Genomic DNA, 24,379 nt, shown 5'->3' with positions numbered 1-24,379 from the left:
TGTTTCCAGAATGCCTGCGGTTAACTTTAGACTTCACACATCCTGAAAATTTACTGGAGGTCTCGGAGGTAAAATTTCAGAACAGGAATGAGTTCCTCATTTCCATTCCAATCTTTTTGCACAGACTGCTTTCCAGAAATTTGGGAATAATTTCCCAGAATGGAGCGGCTGTGTTCTTTTAAAAAAAAACATGAGTCACCATTAACATTGCCTGGTGTCCAAAGTGAAAGAGAGTCCCTTCAGAGACACAGAGGGTCTGTGGATTCAGCTCCAGTGCTCTTGCAGTTTCTCAGAGTCCATTGCCAACCCGAGCTCCAGATCCAGACATTCGACATGATCAGGGAGCTTTCGACACTCTTAACCCTCAGAACCGTCTTGAATCCTGTTTCTGCTATCTGATTCCCATGAGCCAGCAGCCCGCAGACTGGTGTCCTTCGACTGCAAGTAACCAGCAGCATGTAGCCTGTGTGGTTCCTTCAGCCGCTAAGCCCCTTGCTGGTCTGCTGCCATGGACACCTCCAATGCTACCCAATGGAGTGCATGGGGGTTGTCCCATCTCTCATGCCCTGGGCCGGTCCGCTGCAACCCCTTGCAGTATGATGCCCAGCACAGGCTCCACTATCTTGGACTCAGACTTCTGTGGTTGCAGGATGTGTTTTTTTTTAAAAACTATGTCAGGTCCTCTAACTTGTTGCTTCAAGCCTGTATGGAGCCACCAGTGTTACTACCAGGCAGTAGGACCCTGCGGTGCAGTGTTATGTCTCCGCTGTTCATTCTCCCGGGTCTGCACCAGCCCTTCCATTACAGCAGGTATGGCAGTCCCGCCATTTTTTTTTTTTACATGTGGTTGTGCTCGTTGGGTGCCATCCATCAGCATCACGGAGCGTCCTTGCATGCATTGATCAAAGCTATGACCTCAACTGAACCATCTGCTTCATCGATAATCATTCCTCGATCATAAAAATCAGATGATTTCACTAATTAACAAATTCTCAAATAACTAAACCTGGGTTTGGATGTAATAAAAACACACAATGCTGGAGGAACTCTGCCGGTCTTTTCTGTGTCTATACGAGACAAAGATGTATTGCCAATGTTTCAAGCCTGAGCCCTTCTTCAAGGAATAAGCAGAATAAACCAGAAGCAGGAAACCTCAGAAATTCTCATAATTCAAGCAAGGGGGGAGGAATCCAGGATATGATAAAGGAAGAAGTTAAGAAGATTTCTCCCCCCCCCCCCCCCCCCCACCTGTCTGAATTCTGAGACTTTCTGAGATTTCCTGCTTCAGGCTTATTCCTTGAGGAAAGGCTCCAGCCTGAAACGTCAGCGATATATCTTTCTCTCCTATGGTCGCTGAAAAGATGGCCAGAAGCCACGTCATCTGGGGATGGTGACTCGTGTGTTAGCATTATCTACAAGGCATGAATTGGGAAAATGATGGGATGTTCTCCAGTTGACACTTCCAGTGACACTCAGTGTTGCTGTCATCCAGACAATGTAACGTCCCCATGCACCACATTCCCGCCAGTACATTATCTGCAAAATGCCTTGCAGCAGGTTGTGCAGTCTTCTTTATTGCTAACAATGAGCAACAGCGACGTGGGAACCCCACTGCTTTCCAAGTTACCAGTCAGCTTACTGTATTTGATCTTGGAAATCTGTTGAACTCCAGCACTGCTATCGTGCCAAATTCCTCGAACATCCTTCCTGCTAGCATTTTTGAGGTATGGAAGTTTACCACCACCTTCTCAGGGTCAGTTGGCAGTGAAGTCATCATTCTCTCAATGAATATCCTTTTTTGAAAACTGCACGATTTCTGGGCAATGTGGGTGTGCATTTTAAACCCATCCGATTCCTGCAACTTCCTGCCTTCTGCCTGAAGCGGAATCAGTACTGCCTCCTTTGTGAGAGCTGGCTGAGATTTTAGTTTGGATAAATGGGGAGAATTACTCAAACTGATCTTGTGTGTGAAGCTGCACAACATTGCACTGCAGTTGACTATCTATGTAAATTTCAGCTGTCAGTTAAATTATAAACTCTTGCAGCTTTTTATTGCTATGGTCCCTTTAGGACTCTGCTCAAGAGTTTATGGGCCCTCCTTCCCTGTGAAGCCATCGAGTTTAAATCTAGGCATACAATGCAGTAGCGGGTCACTTCAGCACACGAGCCCGTGATGCCCAATTACACCCAAATGACCTACAACCCCCAATACTCTTTGAGGAGTGGAAGGAAACCAGAGCCCTTGGAGAAAACCCATGCAGACATGGGGAAAACCTACAAACTCCTTGCAGACAGCATGGGATTCAAACTCCAGTCCCGATTGCTGGTATTATAATACTGTGCTGTCCTACGCTAACCAAATGAAAATGTGCCATGACCTCCCAGTGGGGCCACGTGGCCCCCATTGAGAATGGCTAGATATGACCAACAAGGGGTTTATTTATAATTTTCCTTCAAATGTTTGGTTAAGAACAAGCTACTTGTTTTTCCTGATCAATGTTGGAACATGCAAGCACTGTTATTGATGTTGTGGGGTTGGGGGGAGGGATGCCTGTAGATTTTTGCAAACCTCTGATTGACAGGTCAAAAAGCACATCCGCCTCTTGTTGCTGCTCTCTACCCAACAGCAGGGGTTGATCCAAAGCCACAGATGTTCAATAAATGTTTCGCAGGAAGCTGGTGGGAGTTTCAATTTAAGAAATTGTAGGGCCCATTCCTAGAATTATTTTGTAATTGGAAGAGTTAACAATTATTGTATGTTACAGTTATTAATTGTCTGTTCTTTGAGGATCGCCACACTATTGGTTTTTTTCTTTTATTAATTTAAAAGTTGACCTTGATTAGAGGGATGGGTTAAATTAGACCAATGGTTCTCAACCTTTTTCTTTCCACTCACATGCCACTTTAAGTATTCCAGGTCCCATCGTTGCTCTGTGATTAGTGAGGAATTACTTCAGGTGGGACGTGAGTGGGAAGGTTGAGGACCACTGCTCTCGACCCAATTGTTACTGAAATATTTTGCCTGAGAAAAATTGTCATTGGCCCATTCCTTTGGAGTTATGAAACTGTGCACATAACAAGTCAATGAGGTACGAGTAAAACAGTGAATTTCAAACTTTCTCTTCTCCTCACATACCACCTTAAGCAATCCCTTACTAATCACAGAGCACCTATGGCATAGGGATTACTTAAAGTGGAATGTGAGTGGAAAGAAAAAGGCTGAGAACCACTGGGTTTTGGTTTTTAGTTATTTTTTCCTTTATACAAATTATTTCAGCAAATGGTTTTAACATGATTGCATGGATCATTTCAATTAAATGTTTTTGGAATATTATAACAATTATCATTGGCTTTTGTGCATGTTTACTTGTAAACAAATGAATTATTATATAATGGTTAATCCCATATTTATGCTTGTATGTTAATATGAATAAAAATATTTTAAAAAGGAAGCTGGGAGGCAACCCAAAGAATAAGAGATTAGATGACATGTCAGAGATTTGCTGGTTTAAAGAAGGATCTTGGAGGGGCTGAAGGAAGGAATTCCACGTTAGGGACATGGGTAGAGAGAGAGTGTGTGTCACTGGGCGATGAAGGATTCAAGAGGGAAGAAGCTTTGGTGCATTAGATACTGGTGAGGAGGTGAGTTCAATAAGCACAGAAGTAAAGGAAAATTGAGAAGGAAACTGCCGGCAACACTCAGCAGGCCAGGTGGCATCTGTGGAAAGCAAAACAGGAAATGTGTCCGGTTGCACCTTTTGTTGGAGCAGTTTTTGACCTGATATGTTAACATCTCTTTTCCCGCTCATGCTGCCTGACCTTCCGGGTGCTTCCGGCTGATTCTGTTTTCATTTGAATTTGTTCCAGCTTCTACAGTTTGATTTATTTTTAAGGAGACTAAGTGGAAGAAGGGAGTGACAGTTACAATAAACTGAGTTTGGGATAATGTGGTCCTTGGATAACCAGGATAATATTCTGGTCATGAAGACAATAGGGGTATTTAATGTATATTAAAACTACATAGGCAGTCACATCAAATACAGCGATCTCTGGTACCAGTGGCAGTCTTCTCTCTCTCTCTCTCTCTCACTCTCTCTCTCTCTCTCTCTCTCTCTCTAACACACTCTTACAAGATGGACACTTCCTGATTCCCTGTACCAACAGTGGGTGGGGTGGGGCAGCTCAATGATAAGTATTCCCACACAATATTATGGTCCCGCTCTCAGTGTAGTGCACACCTTACCAATGACTCTGGCATTTTTCGCGACCTGGCATAGAGCACCTTTCGTAGTCAGACCAAGGATCAGGGGTGTAGCATTGGGGGGGAGTGAGCACATAAAAAAGGTGCCATGATACATATCAGATGGTGAATCAGTGGTTGGATGGTGGGCCGCACTGATATTTCTGCTGCGTCGTACTTGGTGGGGGGGGCAGAGTTGGAGCGGGGTGGGGTGAGGGGGAATGGTGTTGGTGTCGGACTGCAGTGGGGGGAGAAAAGGCATCACTTTTGAAAAATGTACTCGGGGTGGGGAGTGGTTTCTCCCCCTGTACCTCACCCCCCCCCAGCTATGCCACTGCCAAGGATGAGAAAGAGTGTGCTGCAGCATGTGGTAGGCTTTTAATCTGCAGTAAGCTGGGGAGTCCGGCCCAGGTAATCCATGAGTAAATGGAAGGGGCCAATGGTCAGGTGGGCATTGGTGGGTGGGAAGAGTCCCGCCTTGATTGGGAGGTGGTAACTAAATTCCAGACAGAGAGGCCACATGACCCTCTATGGTCCACACTACAGATTCTGACCATTGGAGCAGCATTGATGGGGTAAAATAGAGCATGTAAAATGTGATGGGATTGCTAAATGAGGATTTTTTAAAATCTTGAGCTTTTCCTGGCAACAATTTTAACTGAAACCATGCTTCAGACAGAAAGGTTGGACTGTGCAATATCCCACGCACCGACCAAGGGCCACTTCGGTTGTGGGAAACCTCTTGAAGTAGGTACCTCAGAGAGCAGTTTCTTCAGGTGTGGAATTTGGATCAATGCTGAACACCAAATATTTTGTTACAAATGTTTGGACGTGATACAGCTGCTTATTTTGTAGTAGTTCATTCATCAGCTGGTTTTTAAATTAATATTTCACAGGTGCATCAGGAAGCTTTGGAGCTCATGAGAGAAATATAGGTATATTAGAGATTACAGTAGATGGGAGACTTTTCTCTCCTCCCCTTCTCGCTTTAATATTTAGTACAGTAAAACCCCAGTATCCGGAATTCAAGCAACTGGCAAAATATTCCGTGTATTAGACTTTTTTGATGAGAAGAAATCAGCGGATCGTGAGACAGTGGATAAGTTTTAGTTAGCCATTGTAATTGTAATTCTCAAGCAACTGGAAAATAAATTTATCCACCATCTACCCATCTCGATAGGTGCTAGGCTTTACAGTATTGTTGCCAGTACAGTGCTAAATTAAACATTGTTGGGATGGGCTTGTTTTTCAATATTTGAAATGCCAAGCCTCTCCTCCACACAATGCCATCTTATCAGGTCATGTGTGTCCAGGCTATCGGTAAGACAGGGCCACACTCACCACAGTGGTAGGGTGCCCTCATTTCCAGTTACTGCCATCCTGGTCCCATATCTGGATCCTGATCATTCATGGCATGGCTCACCTTCACTCCCTCTTATCTGTGTCTCTGAACAGCTTAGGTAGGGAAGCCTGATGCTCACTTGCTGGAGTGGCTGGTTGGGTCTGGATCCTTAGCTCCTGTTTTGGTGACTCTGGAGGTACTGTTTATTGATCTAGCCTTGCTTTACTCTATTTCAAAAACCCCTGAGTATAAATGAGCAGCAACACCGAATGGAGTTCCTGAAGGAATTTAAAAATCTCTCCAAAATACTATTTTACAAATGGACTATGTCTACTAGCTGCTGTGAGTGTGGGGAGAGGAACCCATTGGATTGGGTGGAACCTAATTTTATATCCCAGGCAATCCCACTCAGTGCTTGGTTAAATCACACAGGATTTAAATGCCCGAGTCCATGAGTTTCTTAGGTGAGTGAATCTTGCCTTGTGTAGGTCAGTGGCCCTTGGTCACCTGGTGAGTGGGTCACAGTCAGGGCAAAGCCCTCCAAGTAGCTCTTCTTCCTTTTGGGAACAAACTATGGCCGCCATTTGGAGTGGAGTGGAGTACAGTAGATAAATTGGCCACCATCCTTGCTGCCTCCTTTACATCAATATATCCAACTATGGCTTGATGCAAAATTGCATTTCCACTTTATTGGTTCCAGGTTGCCTGGTTGGCTGGAACAACAGCTACCTGATGACTTCGTGGGCACCTTGAACATTTGAGGAAAGATGGCACAACCAGCCCGAATGAATCTGAGTATCCCGGGTAAGTACCCCAATCTGCTGCTGTGCTCACGAACATGTTTCTCTTCATCTGAACTGCAGGACCATCAAACCTTCTACTAGGCCCTGATGTTTTAATTTAAAAAAAAATATATTTATTTTAGATATAGAGCATGGTAACAAGCTACTTCGGCCCATGAGCCCATGCCACCCAATTAACCTCCAACCCCCGGTATGTGTTTTTTTTTAATGGTGATAGGAAACCAGATCACCCCAGGGGAAAACCCACTCAGACATGAAGAGAATGTACAAATTCCTTACAGGATTTGAAATGTTGTCCCGATTGCTGGCGCTTTTTTACAGCGTTGTGCTAACCGTGCTGCCCTACTTTGGTCCTTTATACAATACGTCTGGGTGCTCTGTGGACCTCCTCAACAAAGTACAGTCAAACACCCATAAGGACCTAGCATCCCTGACTCCTGTATTTTAAATTTCAGTCCAAGTTCATTTATCATTTACTTGTATAACCTGACAAAACAGCATTCTTTGGGGCACAGTGCAAACACACACAGACGAGTGCAGTATACGTATATTTAAAAGAAATATTAGTAATAAATAGTGGCGACTCGGAGAGTTGTTTCATCAGTCATTCTGCAGTGTCACTGCCTGTGGGAGGAATAAAAAGCTCCCATTCCAACCACTGAACGCAATGTTCAATTTATTTTATGAAATGTATAAGTGCACTAATTCACCGAAGGATCATGGCAGCTTTTAATTGGCTGGACAAATAGAATACTGCTATTTGTCAAATTTGAAGCAAAAATGCTCTGCATTGTACAGTTAATCCCATTTTCTTGCAATAAAGCCGTAATTTCACAAGATGAAGGATAATTACAGAAAGAAACGGAAGATAATTTAATGGAGCTTTCAATTGCATTTCAGTTGCCTTCAAATTCTTAAATGTCAGTTGCCTAATATCACCCATGGCTTAATGAATACAACTCTTCTGGTTTAAATCCCTGCCAATACTAACCCACAACGATCCAGCCAGATGCTTTAGAGCTCATTTGCTAAGGTGCTTCAGCGTCAGAAATGCTGCTGTTTGAGGATAATGTTAAATTAGGTTCCTGCTTTGTGTCCTGGCTGCAATTTATCCCTGGATCAGTATCACAAAAGCAGATTGGTTATTCTGGTGCCGCAGTATTGGCTGCGGTGCAGTGCACAAGACACTGCAGTGGTTCGACTATTACTCTGGCGCCAACCCTACAAAAAGTACTAATTGACTGGAAATGGATGCCTCAAGGTTATGAAAGGAGCCAAATAAATTGAACACTTTATTTTAAATGCTTCCAGTTTTTTTTTGGCTCTACAGAATCAGAATTTAATGTCATGAACAAGTCTTGAAATTCAGTGTTTTGCGGGAGAATCATAGTCAAACATTCATATTATACCCATCTTACAACATTATATTTTTTAAAAAATGTGCACAAAAAGTAAGGCTGTGTCGCGTACATGAGCGTGGAGAAGAACGACTCGCACACCAAAGCCTGGGAAAGCAAGACTGATTTATTGCTCTGGCTGTCACGCTTATATAGGCCCCTGGCGCTGATATCAGGGCCCCGCATCATCGGGATGCCGGCATTCCCGCCAGAGTTCCTCATCTTCCCACCGTGCAGAGGTCACCTGGGATGATGGCCAGTGTAACCCACTCCCCCAGGTCTGTGCATTTGTCGGCCATTTTGTGGGCTGGTCCGTATCACCGCTCGCAGGCCGCTACAGCAGTGTCTTTGGTTTATTGATTATTCAGGAATCTTATGGTAGTGGGGAAGAAGCTGTCCTTGTGCCACTGAGTGCTCGTCTTTAGGCTCCTGTACCTTTTCCCTGAAGGTAGCAGAGTGAAGAGGGCATGGCCTGGGTGGGGGGGGGTGGTTCTTTGAGGAAAGTAGATGTCCTCGATGGAGTGAAGGCTGGTGCCTGTGATGTCACAGGCAGAGTTAACAACCCTCTGGAGTTTATTCTTGTCCTGAGAGTTGGTGCCTCCATACCAGGCAGTGATGCAGCCACCCAGAAAGCTCTCCACGGTACACCTGTCTGGATGTTGATGTCACTTGTCAATCACACTCCATGTGAAAAATTTCCCAATATTTCTCAGAAAATTTAGCTATTCAAATGCATGTTCTCCACTCAAATATACAGTAATAAAAATGTTCCATGCCCAAATAAACTCTTTTTGGTCATAACCTTCTGCACTGTTTAGTGTTCATATTGATTCAAAGCAGTAACAATGGTCTTTAAATGCCACGTACACAATGGGTTCCCTGTGAACAGCTCCAGCACTATTAGTTATTTATAAATGTAGTAACGATGTTCCTCTCTCCTAGATCTGGGAAGCCGTGCAATGTATGAGGTGGGCGAAACTGAGAAGAGTCCGTACGCAATTGAAACACCATATGGTTTCCAGTTGGATCTGGATTTCCTCAAATATGTTGATGACATTCAGAGCGGAAACACCCTGAAAAAAGTAAGCGTTCATCGTAAACCAAAGATAAGACCGTCTACAAGCACCAGTGGATGGACCTCCACAGAGTCATTGTCCTCTTTGACCTGTGACGACATTAAAACTATGCCCATGAGTCCAAAATTGAAAACTCTCACTGCTGCATATGAAATGAAAGATCCTGTGTACAGCCAGGTTTCAAGTGCCGTATCACCACCGCCAGTCAATAATCTTCTTCCACCTCCATCTCCACGGTCTTCTCTGAGAAATGTTCGAGTGGAAAAGACTCTATTAGAGACCAGTCGCAGGCTTCAGCAGGAACAATTGACCGCTGAAGATTTACCGAGACTCGGATCCAAATCTGGCATAAAAAATTTATACAGTCAAATCCAAGCCCCCTCCTCTGGTCAACAAAACTCTTCCGTGGGAAATGGCGACCACCACACAGCATCCAATCCTTCGTTCACTGGCTTCTTCAGGTTTAGCCCTGTGAACTCAGGAAGGAGCTCACCGGTGGCAGGTATCACCCCGGCTCACCTTCAACACATCCGGGAGCAGATGGCAGCTGGCCTGAGGAAGCTGAAGGAGCTGGAAGAACAAGTGAAGATGATTCCTTGCCTGGAGAGGAAACTTTCTGCAGTGAATGAAGAGAAGCGGCAGCTTGTAGCAGAGCTGAAGAAAAGGAAAATCGGTAGTCCATCCGAAGCCTCGCTTCTTCGACAGCGTTCGTACAGCACAGGGAATGTAGCTCAGTGCCAACCAGATGCTAAGAAGTTGGTGGACCTTCATATTGATTTAGTTAGTGAAAACAATGAAAAGAGGTCCAGTAAAATCAAAGAACTCAGGCGGCTGACTGAGAAGCTGTCACTTGCTGATAGGAGTAGGACATGCTCTAAAGGCTCATCTCTGGCAGCATCTCCAACTTCCCCAAACAAAAATGTGCTGGTGAAGTCTGTGGGTGTCGGGGAAGAAAGGGACATGAATGAGGTTGTCTTTTATTACAAGTCAGAGAGACCGACTGAAGAGGCAGCTGTTGGGACGGAAGTAGAAATGATCCACGTCAGTGTCGGGGTGGTGGAAACGATGTTGGGGTTGACCACTGAGGCACAGGAGGAAATTGAATTTCTCCAAGAAATTATCGATGGCCAAAAAGCAAACCTCTCAATGATTGAAGCAGAATTGGAGGAAGCAAATAATGAACTGAGCAACTTGAAGCTGAATGCTCCACTTGGTGCTTGCAAGGAGACTGTTGATGCTAGTGTAATGGTGCAGCCTCGGGTGGTCAGTGTCAGTACAGAAGCAAAAGTTCCAGTCACGAGTAGAGCAGTGGGCGACCACTTGCAGAATGCAGATGCCTCTGTGGATTGCACGCCACGGGTGTCCAGCGTGGGAGTCAACTGCAGTTTACACGTACAGGATGTCTTGGTTGGTCCAGATACCCCAGTTGCACATGAGGACGCTGACTGGTCTCTGAGTCAGTTTTCAACTGGATTTAGACAAGAGGGGACCAGGGAAATGCACGAAGGTGATATGAAGATGAACGCGAGTGAAACAGTGGCAAATGAGGGTAATGGAACATTAGAATGCAGTCCGAGTACACAAATGAAAGATTGTGACACAAAATTCAAAGACGGCATCACGAGAGTGAACTTATCGAAAGACACTGTTCAAGAGAAGCGTGTTGCAGTGAAACTCTGTAGCTCCTCTTTACAGGTTGTGTGCAAGAGAAAAACCAATAGTCAGGAAAGTGAACAAAAGCACTTGGATCCGCAGAGCACAGTTAGTCCCACCAGAGGTGAGTTCTACCTCATTGTATTCTAGCATTCCTGGTAAGCTGCTAAACTAATAACTGATGATCATTTTGAGCATTAAGATTAAACAAAACCTTCATTCCCCATCCTCCCCATTCCTCTTCCTCCCTCCTCCCCTCTCCCCACCGTTTTTTTAAATTCAGGGCATCTGCCCATTTTCTCCTATTCATGACAAAGGGCTCAGGCCCAAAATGTTGGTTTTCCTTTGACTTTCTCTGGATGCTGCGTGGCTCTGCAGCTTGTTGGTGCATTCCCCTCAACCCCAGCATCTGCACATTTCCTTGGTTTAAATCCATTCCCGAGTTGTCCACATATTGCACAGAATTTTTGTGAAGTGTTCAAACATGGTCTTCAGAATTAAAGCCACGGTATCACAAAATTCCTTCTAACATTTGGCACGACCAGGTTGTACCTGGATTAACTAATATAACCAAGAGTGGGATTGAAAGCTCTACAAAGTTGTATTAAGATCTGAGCTTGGGCTGCTACAGTGTAGCTTCTCCACATTAGTGATTTAAAAAAAAATTAAATCATGATCTCTTGTTTTAATGCCAAGTAACTATTCCAGAGATATTTCTGAAGGGTGGGGGGGTGGGGGGGGGGTGGTCTGTCTCTGTTGGTGTGCCTGTCTGACTTGCAGTGTACAGATTGACGATAGCAGCTGATGAATTTTGCCATTATTTCTCTGCTAGGAGTCCTCAAGTCAATCATGAAGAAGAAAGACGGATCAAGCAATTCTGAGCCAAACGCAAGCAAAAAAAACCTACAATTTGTTGGTCTTTTGAATGGAGAGTAAGTAATTATTAGCTCTAAGTTTTTTTTGTGAATATTGAAGTTTATTGTTCTCTTCATGGAAAATAAGAGATAATAAAATGTGTCAAAGGTTAGTTATTTTTGCAGAATGAAGTGATAAAGAGGTCACATAGTTTGATTTTTGCGAAGTTATAAACCAGAATGCTAACTTTCTTCTAATTCTGGTCATTACCTGAAACCCAAGTCTTTTTTTAATTTTTTTTATTTTTCACATTATGAACCATACTGACCAAAAACACATAAATATTTCCCTCTTGAATATACACAGTGTCATTTTCTCCCCTTCCCTCCCTCCTTCACCTCCCCTCCCCACTCACTCAACGTTCAACATATATGATACATTAAACAATGTCCTCACACAATAAAAATAAACAAGAAATTTGTGTCATCTACTTTTACATACTGGGTCAGTTCATTTCGTCTTCTTCTCCTTCTGTCATTTTAGGGGGTGGAGGTCTGCGGTAGGCCCTCTCTGTTGTGTTCCCAAATTTGTTTGAATACTGTGATGTTATTTCTTAAATTATATGTTATTTTTTCCAATAGAATACATTTACTCATTTCTATGTACCATTGCTATACTCGCAGGCTATCTTCTAATTTCCAGGTTGACATAATACATTTTTTTGCTACAGCTAAGGCTATCATAATAAATCTTTTTTGTGCTCAATCCAAATCGAAGCCAAATTCTTTACTTCTTATATTACTTAGAAGAAAGATCTCTGGATTTTTTGGTATGTTGCTTTTTGTGATTTTATTTAATACCTGATTTAGATCTTCCCAATACTTTTCCACTTTCTCACATGCCCAAATTGCATGTACTGTTGTTCCCATTTCCTTACAGTGAAAACATTTGTCTGATACTGTTGGGGCGTGGTGTATAGCCTGTGTAACCAACCCCAAGTCTAAGAATGATCTGGAAGTTGCTCCCACGTTTGCTGCCCATGGATTCTCGTGGCTGTTTTCACAATTCCAATCAACTAGTCACACTGTTATGATCTGTGATCTTGATTATCTGAAATAATATTCATATTTCATGTCAACAGTGATCCTTTGTTCACTGTTACATTGTTATAACCATATATAACCATATAACAGTTTGCAGCGTGGAAACAGGCCATATCGGCTCTTTGAATCTGCGCTGGTTCACTTGAACAACTCCACTAGTTTCCCCCCTCCCATTCTCCGCCCATAACCCTCCAACCCCCTCATATCCATGTACACATCCAACCTTCTCTTAAATGACAGAAAGGACCCTGCTGCAAAGACTAATCTCCATGAAATGTGAATAGACTACATCTTTCTGAGTATCCTAATATAGAAACTGGAGCTCATCACATGACCATTTTATTACAGCACCTAAGGGGATTGATAGATGCCATATAAATGAGATTTCTGGTTGCTTGAGATTCAGTCTGACTAATACACCAATATAAGAATTAACAGTTTAAAAGAGTGCAAAATGTAAAGTAATTTGGAAAAAAATATCAGTATTGTAGTCCTTAATTAAGTAATGTTAATCAGGTAATTCCGTTAAATTTGAACCCCGGTTCCTGTCGCTGTAACAATGTTGCATTAATCGCTACATTAACTGTGCCACCATCATAATCACCCCCAGATAAAGTCTTACCAATATACATAATAATATACTAATAAAAATGAGGATTTCTCCCAAGCTGGGACAAGGAAAGCATTTAAGAGAGTCACCCCAATGCCAAGCGGCATCAAGCAGCTCTTCATGCTAGGCAATGCCATGTTATTCAAACACAACTTTATTCAAACAGCTATGAAGAGCAAAGCCTGACCAAGGCCCTCCCTCCGCTGGCTGAATATTTGCTCCCATCTTCACCAAAGGGTTATTTCAGAGATCATGACTTTTACAATTTTATTTATTCTTAAAGATTTTAAATATATATTTATTTATTTTCCTCCTTTTTTTGCCATTACTTGAATTCTGGATAACAGGTGTTTTACTGCATCTCCTATGTCTTAATTGCTGCTGTCCCCAGGTGGTGGCAAAGATCAAGTTGTTCAAAATGAAATATGCATTACCTTTTAAATGACCTTTGGATTGCTACAATTAAATGTCCAATCACTCTGGTTGAAACTCTGCCCATTTGATCATCTTCCATTTTAATACCCTATCTTCGTTGTGCACAGATAACTTGGCCCAGCATTTAATATTTGAACACAGGTTGGATTTCAGATATGTTGTCAGAGTACATGTATAATATCTCATTCATCCCTGAGATTCTTTTTCCTGCAGGCGAGGTAGAATAACCACTTACTGGTAATGCAAAAATATCTGTACGCAATGTATATGAAAACAAAGAAAGAAATGTGAACAAACTGTGCAATACAGAGAAGAAAAAAAATCAATAACGTGCACAAGTACGAGTCCTTAAATGAGTCTCTGATTGAGTGTTGTTGAGGACTCTGATGGTGGAGGGGGAACAGCTGTTCCTGAACCTGGTGATGCGAGTCTTGTGGCACCTCTACCTCTCTCCTGATGTCAGCAGCAAGAACAGAGCGTGTGCTGGGTGGTGTGGATCCTTGATGATTGGCGCTTCTATACAGTGTTCCCTGTAAATGTTCTCGATGGGGTGGGGGGAGGGGAGGTTTTTTCCTGGAATGTCCAGGGCTGTGTCCACTACCTTTTGCAGGGATTTTTGTTCAAGCGTATTGGTGTCCCCATACTAGACTGTGATGCAGCTGGCCAGCACACTTTCCACTCAGCATCTGTGGAAATTTGCCTGGGTTTCCGATATCTTACCAAACCTCTGCACACTCCTGAAGTAGAAACGCTGATGTTCTTTCTTCATGGTGCCTTTAGTGTGTGGTGACCAGGAAAGATCCTCTGAGACAGTGACTCCCAAGAACTTAAATTTTAATGCCCTATCTTTGATGTACACAGACAGCTTAACCTGGCCCAGCCTTTATTATTAGAATAAAGGTTAGCACGTCCAAGTAAAACAAAATGTAGGAAACTAAGTATTTGTGAACGTGCAAGTGAACTGCAATATAACAAAGCTCGAAGAGAACATTCCTCAATTCCACTGCATTAACTTGCCGAGTCTTTATTTGTGGGGGTCTGTGGCTGGCACAAACTTGACAAGTCAAAGGGCCCTTGATGCTTTGATGGGGATTTTCAAAATGGATTGTTGAGTGCGGGTGGTGTGTTGGGGTGCCTATTGCTTTAGGATGTGACGTTTGATAACCTTTTAAAGTCTCACAATTAATGCACGGTGACATTTGAAATTACAGATATGAAACCAGTTCCAGTGAGGAATCGAGTGGAGAGGAGAGCTCCACTGACAAAGTCATTGTGGACAGTTCGGAAAGTGAATTGGAAAATTGCAGCGACCATTCAGATGAGGATGCCATTGCGAACCTGAACGACAGTGACAGTAGCAACTCCGAATGTGACGGGCAATGCAGGAATGAAGCTGGGAAGGAAATACTTGAGCAGAGCAAACTGCAGGAAGTGAAGGGAATCTGTGAAGAAGAACTCAAAGAGAAGTGAGAACAAGTTTATTAATTTTGTCAAAAGATGTATCAGCAAAATATCCAATGCATTAAAAAAATACAATCCACTTTGTTTTTTTGTGACAGGAATTTAAAAAAATACATGTATGCTGAAGAATATAATTAGAATGACCATTTCCTCCCCATGCTGCAATTGTTTAAAACAATGAAGTTTAGTAATTCAGATCTCAAAGCTCCATCAGTTGTGTTGAGTTGATTGATCTCAAGTTGGTGCTCTGCATAGTCGTTGAGTGAGCTGCAAGAGAGTTGGGTAAAAATTCTCCATTTCCCTCTTGAAAATACATCAGAGATAATGACACTTCAAGTGTCAAATGGAACCACTCAGCTGGAAAAGACTTTGTTCAAATCAGCCCTTCCCTGCCATTGTTTCATTTATGGATGAGAGTTTATCTGTGCATTCCCTCTTTGCATTTGAATGTTTATTTTAGTAGATAACAAACAATTGCCCAAACTTTCCACTCAGCATAAAGAACTGTACTTTAGAGAGCTAGAATAATATCTAGATACTGCAAATACATCCACACAGTTTCTGGCCCAAATGTCACAGGAGTTCATAATTTGGAACATGTTACTGAAAGTTGAAGATATCAAGAACTGTATCTACCTGTATTTGGAGCCTGACTGATCTATGTTCTTAGAACATTTTAACATTTTTGCTTTGCTTTCCTTTCTTGTGTTTATGCTTTTATTATGTGTTGATTTAATCTGGCTTATAAGGCCATTACTGGCCTATGGTCTACTTTTGTTAAGTGAATCATTTATTGGCGCCTGGCTTGTCTGTGAGACTGAATACTCGTTATCTCCCTGCCTTCTTGTTTCCTGATTTGGGGAATGTGTTTTCTTCATGTCTCCAAAGCACCATTTCCTTCCTGAGATCAGGGACTTGTTACTGCTGTTGGCTGATGACCTTAAAAAAAATCCCGTGTTTCAGACCAGCTTCAGACTAATTTGGACAGAATTCAGCGTGAAATTACAAATACTTAGAACTTGTGTTTCGAAAGCATTTTCTCAAAATCTTCATTTGATACAGTACAGGAAGCCATTCGTCCATTCATGTCTCTGCTGGCTCTCATCTGTGCATTATCCCATTGGTCCCATTGACCGTCACCTTTTTGAGTTCCATGATTTATTCAACTCTGTTTCAAAAATGATTTTATATCTGGTTTCGGCACTCTTTCCAGCAATACATTTCAGGTTCTAACAACCAGCTGTCTAAAGTCGGGGTTCTCTGTGCACTTCTTGTTCTTTCATTGATCACTTTGAACCTCTGCACTTTATTGACTGTTTCAAGAGGCAGATTTTCCTGATTCACTCTGTCAAAACCTCTCATGATGACTCTTCTGTCAACTCTCATCCTAATCTCTATTCCAAGATTAGTTTCTGAGCTTTGTCTCAATGACTGCCCATTCTAGTGGACCTCTGCATATCTCTCTCTCTCTCAGCCTTTCGATAGCTTGCCATCCAAAATGCATCCAACTGGGGAGAGGAGTTTGGTCAGATTTTTAAAAATAATCTAGCTAAACTTACTTTAGCATTCTGCTTATTTGGTTCATTAATAGTATAAAGTTTGCAATGTATTATGGGTTTTATTAAACATTTCCAGTGTGTTCTGTATTTTAATGTTTCTGGACCATCCTGAATTGTTCGCTGTCGAATTTTTGGCAGATTTGAGTTGAGTTCAAAGATGCGGGAAGTCTGTCTGATCCTGAAAAATCATTTCAACGACCCAAGCCCAGTGAAGAGCAAGGAAGTGGTGAGTTTCCTTGTCCCATTGTGATAATAAGGAAAACAGATTTAGAATTTTGTGTCAGGTGGATAAGGCATTCTGAAGGTTTATGGCCGCACTTTCCGCTCTAGAGACTTGAGAATGAGCTGACATTCCAGTATAGTTCTGAAGCGTTGCAATATTGAAAATGTACTTATTCCATTAAGATGTTAAAACAAACCCTTCTTTCCTCTGGTGGATGCAAAAACATCTCATTTCAGGTCCTGTCCAATATTTATCCTCAATTCAACAATACTGAAACAAATGATTACATTTGGGTGGAGGGAGCGAGACCTGTTGTGATAGCTTGGGCACAAACTAGTGGCTCGTTTAAAATATGAGATAAAATGCTTCAAAAGATTTTTTTAAACCCCTGAAGACAAACCAACACTTTACAAGACCCTATGGAAATACAAAGCTTCTATTCTCATCTGATTGGTCCAGGGCATTCTCTCTCCAGCTATACAATATTAATGCTGCCTCCTGCCCAGTCCCTCTCCTCTGCACGCACCCCACCCCTCGTAGTTTTGCTTCACACATTGTTTCTTGGAATATTTTGAATCTTTTTTTAAGATGGATCAGTTAATGCCCCATCCACGTTCCATATAATGCATTACCCCACAGTTCACCAGATGTGTTTAATAGAATTCTTACCTTTACATGCATTGATTGTAAACCTCTTATCCTGGTCCTATCTATAAACTTTGTCTCTCCTAGCATCTCTCTTTGCCCCTTTTTACTTTTTGATGCTACCTTCCTCTACCAAATTAATTTAAACCTCACCACCCCTATCTCCCAAAAGCATACCACTTTAAGTAATCCCTATGCCATAAGGCCTCTGTGATTAGTAAGGGATTGCATAAGGTGGTATGTGGGTGGGAAGGGAAGGTTGAGAATCGCTGCTCTAGACCCAATTGTAACTGAAACATTTTGCTTGAGAAAAATTGTCATTGGCCCATTTCCTTTGGAGTTATGAAACCGTGCACATAACGAGTCAATGAGGTACGATTAAAACAGTGGTTTTCAAACTTTTTCTTTCCAGCCACATACCATATTAAGCAATCCTTTCCTAATCACAGAGCACCGATGGCATAAGGATTACTTAGTGGTACGTGAGTGAAAGTAAAAGGTTGAGAACCACTGGGATAGGGTGTAGGTGGATTTCTAAAGTCCTCAATCCAAGAGCATCTCAACAGTCAAGCAGATATTCCACCGGAGGTAATAGGAGAAGCAGGTCAAGCTGACAGGGTAGTTGGCTCTGCCGCCTGTAATGATGTGCATCTTCATGGTTGGGAAGGTGGGGCCTCTCCAAACTTCCTGCCATTGATCTGGGAGAGTTGAGATAGGAGCATGTGGCAGAGTCTGCAAAGCCCATTAATTTTGGGTGAGCTGCCTCAGTCTATCAGTACTCTCTGGCCAATATCGGTAGCTGTCATAATCCAATTATTTGAGCTGTTGCAACATCGAGATTAGCCAGGATGTTAGCCTTGAATAATGTAGAGTGAGGCCATTTGGCCTATCAAATCTATGCTAGGCTGCAGCACAAGGCCCCACTAATTTTCCCTGTAATCTGTTCCCTTTCATTGTGGGAGAAGGTGCATGCTGCTGGACAACATCAATGGTCGGGATTGATCCCACGTATGTTGAAACTGTGAGGTGCTGGCCCCACCGCCATTGCATTGGTCTGTCTGGGTTGGGCCTCTGTTAGGATGGGCTCATTTGGAGAAGATGCTGCAGTCAGGGCCCAGCTGAATCTAGCTTCCAGCTGACTGATTAGCTTTGGGTGGAATGAGTCGAGGAAGATGGCTGAAAGTCAAGGGCAGGAACTCCCTAAGCACTCTTATTGTGTTCCTGCAGATGTCCAGTCTGAATGCCATCCAACAGGAGTGGTTCAAGATCTCCAGCCAGAAGTCTGCCTCAGTACAGACCGTCGCTGACTATCTGATGGGTTTTGCTGAGATGTCACCGGCAATCCTGACGCACGTTGTCAACCTGTCTGATCCAAATGGCAATACAGCCTTGCACTACTGTGTCTCTCATTCCAACTTCCAAATTGTCCGACTGCTGCTGGACACTGGTGAGTTGAAGGCATGTTGTTCCCTGGGTGGCAGGGAAGAGGGCAGCTGAGCGAATATATTGTCTCTGGCTCAATCTGCACTTTCCTGGATTTGATCATGTTGGAATGTGAATAAACAAAACTGAGTGTTTAGTAACAAGGAATCTGCACATCGAGGGACTTCCCACAGTGTTGTAGCAGCCGAGTGAGTGCTGACATTTTAAAACATTTAAAATAGTTGATATAAAAAATGTTCAGGGCCAGCATTTTTGGAGGCATTTAAAAGTGAGATAAGTAGAATTCAGCACCAAAATTATTCAGTTAGAATGAAGGGCAAGGCCAATATGACTAGGAAAACTGAGGGTCTGGTCAAAGGGGGGAAAAAAAGCACATCAGCTTTAGGTAGCTGGGAACAAGTGTGTGCCTTGATATATATAAAGCAACCTTTTTCCCTCACTCACATACCACCTTAAGTAATCCCTTACTAATCACCAAGCATCCTATGCCATAGGTGCTCTGTGGTTAGTAAGGAATTATTTGAGGTGGTATTGTGAGGGGTGGGGGGGAGAAATATAGTTGAGAATCACTGGTATAAGGGATGTATGAGTACGCTTGAGAAGGGAATTAGGAGGGTTAAAAAAGAAAGAGGACCACAAGATATCCCTGGCTGATAAAATACAGGAGAATCCTAAAATGATATGTGTAACCAGGAAAAGAGTCCCTTAGGGAGGGTTCAGGCCCAAAACATTGGTTGACAATTATATCTTTACCTCCTGTGGACATTGTGAGACCTGCTGAGTTCCTTCAGCATTTGCTTTTACTACAATCACAGCATCTGCAGACTTTTGTTTCACATTCCAAAAGGGATGCAAGAGTGGTGAGATCCAAAATTGTTATTTCTTATCTTTATTCACCAAGGAGGATGTGCGAGACAGTAGATTTAGGAGGAGGAGGAGAAATTATTTGGAGCCGGTCAGGATTGTGGAGGTGGTGTTAGGTGCACAAGAGTTGATAAATCCCCAGCGATCTGACGAGATCTGCCTAGGTTGCTCTGGGAAGCAAGGGAAGTGATAACTAGGGCCCTGATTTAAACTCTTTGCATCTTTGTTAGCCATAGGTGAAGTGCTAGAAGGTTGGATGAGGATAGCAGAGGGATTGAATTTAAGAACAGGGAGGTTCTGTTGCATAGAATATAAAAGTGGGGATTTTATGATGTATCTTGACAAAATGCTGATTTGGCTTGAATTGGAGTATTGTGGGCTGTTCTGCTTTCCCATCTTTAGAACGGATGAGGCTGTTCTGGAGAGAGTGGCAAAAGCCACTGGTTAGACCTATGGATGATCTTGAATCTTTCACCAGCAGTGGCCCTAAGTAGCTGAGGCAAGAAGCAGAGAGGCGGAAAACGGGGATCAGTTGCTAGTGGACATGGGTCAGTGTTGGGGCCGCTTCTTTTTATGTTGTATATCAATGATTTAGATGATGGAATGAATGGTTTTGTGGCCAAGTTCGCAGATGATATGAAAGTAGATGAAGGAGCAGGTAGTGCTGAAGAAACAGGGAGGCTACAGAAAGGCAGATTAGGGAAATGGCAAATGAATGTCGGAAAATGTACAGTCATGCACTTTGGAAGTAAAATAAACGGACAGACTATATTTTTTTTAAATGGGGAGAAAATTGATAATACCCAGATTCAAATGATCTGGGAGTCCTCATGCAGGATAGCCTGAAGGTAAACTTGCTGGTTGAGTCGATGGTGAAGAAGGCAAATGCAATGCTGGCATTCATTTCAAGGGAAATAGAATATAAGAGCAGGGATGTGATGTTGAGGCCTCACTTATTGTGAGCAGTTTTGGGCTCCTCATTTAAGAAAAGCAGTGCTGCCATAGGAGAGGGTTCAGAGGAGGTTAATGAGGGTGATTCTGGGAATGAAAGGGTTATATGAGGAACATTTGCCAGAGCTTGGCCTGTATTCATTGGAATTTAAGAGAACGAGAGGGAATCTCATTGCAACATTTTGTATGTTGAAAGGCATGGACAGAGTAGATGTAGAAAGGTGGGAGAGTCTAGGACAAGAGGGCACAACTTCAGGATTGAAGTTAGAACAGAGATGCGGAGGAATTTCTTCAGGTGGTAAATCTGTGAAATTTGTTGATGTTTGTGGAGGCCAGGCTATTGGGTGTATTTAAGGCAGGGATTGATAGGTTCTTGATTAGCCAGGGCATCAAAGATTATGGGGAGAAGGTCGGGCAGTGGGTATGAGTGGGGAAATGGATCAGCTCATGCTAAAATGGTGGGGCAGACCTGATTGGCTGAATGGCCTATTTCTGTCTTAAGGTCTAAGTACCAGGAGTTACAATCCTGATCTTGCAGTGCCACTGGGTAGACTAGCAGTACTTAAGATAGGAAGGGGGCAGAGAGATCCACAGCTTGTAGTGCCAATGGTTAGTCTCTGCATGAATGGCTAATCACATTGTTTACAGTTCCAGTGAATAATCGTGCAGAGCAAGAGGTTAATCTCATGACACCTATTGGTGGATATCTGACAGTAATCTTTGTATTTGTTCCCCTCATTCAGGTAGACTTAACCTTCTCTGATTCTCATTTTTCAGGTGTGTGCCATGTTGATTGGCAGAACAAGGCAGGTTACACAGCGATCATGTTGGCTGCTCTGGCTGCCATGGAGACTGAAGCGGACATGAAAATTGTGAAGCAGTTGTTTAGTTTGGGAAACGTCAATGCCAAGGCCAGCCAGGTGAACACCAGTGGGTGGAAATTAACATTCACCCGCATGGATTCACAAAGCCAATCTGGCCACCAAAGCCACCAATTCCACAAAAAACAAATTCAGTGGTGAAATTCAGCCAGCTGAGTCATGATTTCTGGTTAAATGGGTTCAATGTGTATTTTGCAGCTCATTGCAAACTTGGCTACATCATTAGGAGATTACACTAGACAACAAATCTTTTCAAAAGGTTTGCTTCCTGAGAAAAAACAGGATAGACAACTTCAAGCTGAACCTAAACGTAATTTGATTTGCTGAATCACGTAGGAAGTTGGAGAAACATTATGGAATTTAGCATATTTAATCTCAAAAATGATGCTCTCAGGTTGACTGCACATTTTGCACAACAAATGTGAGGAGCCCAGGGTTTGTCTTGGTCACTAATTTTACAACTCAAGTGGAGATTTTAGGTTGTCTTGATAAGTGCAGTCATGTGGCATCTTTCAGCCCTACGCATATACTCACCACAAATGTAAAAGAATGCATCGCTGCTGTGGCCACATAGACGAGACATTTCAGCTGTATTTAATCTTCCTGAAGACGATGCATGCTATTGTTAAGTACACTTACCATGCTATTGCTTGAAGAACATGTGCATCAACATGCATTCAATCTATAATCAATGTAATGCACAGCTTCTGGACATGTGAGCTTGTCTGCAACTATCCTGACTAAGCATGCCCAGGCCTAAGACAATATTTGAATAGCACCTGCACGGAGCCCGGGTTTGCTTGGACTGACAAAAACAGCTAGCAATATAGGAATCAAATAGTCGCTTTCCAGTTTTTTCTGCTTTGGTTGTACTTGTCTGAACACCAAGTTTCATTTACTGAGATTTTTGTGGATTCCATGTGTTATCTGTTCATTGTGGTAAGGGACATAGGTATGTGATATGCTACAAAGTGCCTTTGGAAAGCAACTCCCATGAAGGTTTTTAGCAATGGAGGGAGGTGTTGATTTGAATGTTGAATGGAATGCTGATCAGTTGAGTATAAAATTGAGCCATGCAGAGCTCAGTAATTCCATAAAAACATTCCACATCCATTAATTTGTACGATCCCATTCTCTTGGGTGTGATTGGCATCAAGTTATTGAGAATGGATACACATTTCTGTTATTGTTCTTCCGCATCACAGCAATCTGGTGGGAGGCTGTAATTATTTCTCAGTTCAATCAAAGCCTCCATCTCCAACTTGGGTGCCTTGTTCAGAATCTGCCCTTATAGTTGGCTTGGAGCTTGGTAATACCTCTTTGACTATGGCCAATTAGTTATATACATAGAATCCATGAGTCTTAAGAATGGCAACCCAGCAATATGACAGCACGATTCCTTAATTGCTAGGTCACAATCCTGCTATGTTCTAGATAATGACTGAGTGGGGAAACCATCACGCTAGTCCAGTGATTCATGAAGCCAACGCATCAACACCATATGAAAGACTGGGAGTTAGGAATAAATGTTGGCCTAATCAGCAACACTCCCGTTCCAGAATGAAAAGTCATAGCATTATGTATTTGCTGGTGAACAGGAAAAGTTTATAATTCTGCTTGCTGTTCATGAGGTATTGAATCTTTGGCAAGGCCAGCATTGAATGTCTTCAGGAGATGTACTGAGTTGCCTCTTGAACCATTGACTTTGATCCTTTGAAGGTATTCCCCCCAGTGTTGTTGAGGAGTTTCAGGTTTAGACTCGACATCGCTATTTCACAGGAATATACTTGCAAGCCAGAATTACTTGCAACTCGAAGATGATGAGATATCCCACATGTATTTGCCCTTTGTTGTTCCACTGGTAGCAATTCTGGCTTTAGGAAAGTTTACTGTGAGAAACTTTTTTTTTGCATTTTGCAGCCACATTGTCGTGTGGTGCCAGGAAGGAGTGATTTGGGTGGTTAATGGGATGCTAATAAGGTGGGATGCTTTGTCCTGAAGAGGTCCTTGTTTGGAAGCAGTCATCCATGATATCACGGAGGCAAATGTGTGTTTCATCAAATTAGAAGGAATAATAATTTAACCAATTCAACTAATAAAAAAAAATTCTGGAGTTAGTTTTCCAATTTGAACTGAGATGTCAACTCCCTCTGAATTGGGAAAGAAACCAGTTTTCATTTTGCAGAGAGCATGGGGGAGGAATGTGTCAAATTTCTACCCCATCCCCAACAACCAATGCTGTAAGTTCAAGACTTCCAGACACTGATTAAGATTTAGTATAGATAAATGTTGAATGCTTTCACCAATTTGTTTAAAAGGAAGCCTACTTCCTGCCCTGTCCGTCAGTGACCACCACCACCAACAATAGAAAGAAGAATCAGATACACTTTATAATATGTGAAAGATCTGCCACTTCACTCTTTACCCTTGTGGTTTTTGGAGTTGTAGTAAAACCCAATACATTTCAATTTGTTGTACTTCCTGTTGCTTTGGTTCAATAGTTAATCTGTAATTTCTCATCTGGACAACAGACATAAAATCATAGAGCATGGAAGTCAATTTACAGTTCTATTTCTTCCCCAGGCAGGTCAAACAGCTTTAATGCTGGCTGTAAGTCATGGACGTATCGAAATGGTGAAAGCCTTGCTGGATTGTGGAGCTAATGTTAATAGTCAGGACAACGAAGGGTCCACATCATTGATGTGTGCTTGTGAGCATGGACGCATGGAGATCGTGAAAGTGCTCCTGGACCATCCCGAGTGCAATATCTCACTGACGGATAACGTATGTTTAAACTGCACCTGCTGCATGGATTTGAAACACTAATTAGTATTGTTT

At 42.5% G+C, this 24,379-nt stretch overlaps 1 protein-coding gene across 6 annotated transcripts in view; it reads left to right on the top strand.

The window, feature by feature from the left end:
* The window catches only part of kank3 (KN motif and ankyrin repeat domains 3), a 60,660-nt gene that overhangs the window by 23,969 nt on the left and 12,312 nt on the right, over nucleotides 1–24,379 (top strand). For all 6 annotated transcript variants that reach the window (XM_069927949.1, XM_069927948.1, XM_069927947.1 and 3 more), the window contains 8 exons: nucleotides 6,283–6,386; nucleotides 8,725–10,635; nucleotides 11,344–11,443; nucleotides 14,726–14,980; nucleotides 16,673–16,760; nucleotides 18,630–18,849; nucleotides 21,438–21,580; nucleotides 24,125–24,325. In XM_069927949.1, coding sequence (XP_069784050.1) covers nucleotides 6,350–6,386; nucleotides 8,725–10,635; nucleotides 11,344–11,443; nucleotides 14,726–14,980; nucleotides 16,673–16,760; nucleotides 18,630–18,849; nucleotides 21,438–21,580; nucleotides 24,125–24,325 — 2,955 coding nt within the window. In that variant the 5' untranslated portion in view covers nucleotides 6,283–6,349. The remainder of the gene's footprint in view (nucleotides 1–6,282; nucleotides 6,387–8,724; nucleotides 10,636–11,343; nucleotides 11,444–14,725; nucleotides 14,981–16,672; nucleotides 16,761–18,629; nucleotides 18,850–21,437; nucleotides 21,581–24,124; nucleotides 24,326–24,379) is intronic.

This window comes from Narcine bancroftii, chromosome 3, assembly GCF_036971445.1.
Source record: "Narcine bancroftii isolate sNarBan1 chromosome 3, sNarBan1.hap1, whole genome shotgun sequence".
Classification (NCBI taxonomy): Eukaryota; Metazoa; Chordata; class Chondrichthyes; order Torpediniformes; family Narcinidae; genus Narcine; species Narcine bancroftii.
The sequence above is the reverse complement of the archived record's forward strand: the minus strand, read 5'-3'. Positions and strand labels throughout refer to the sequence as shown.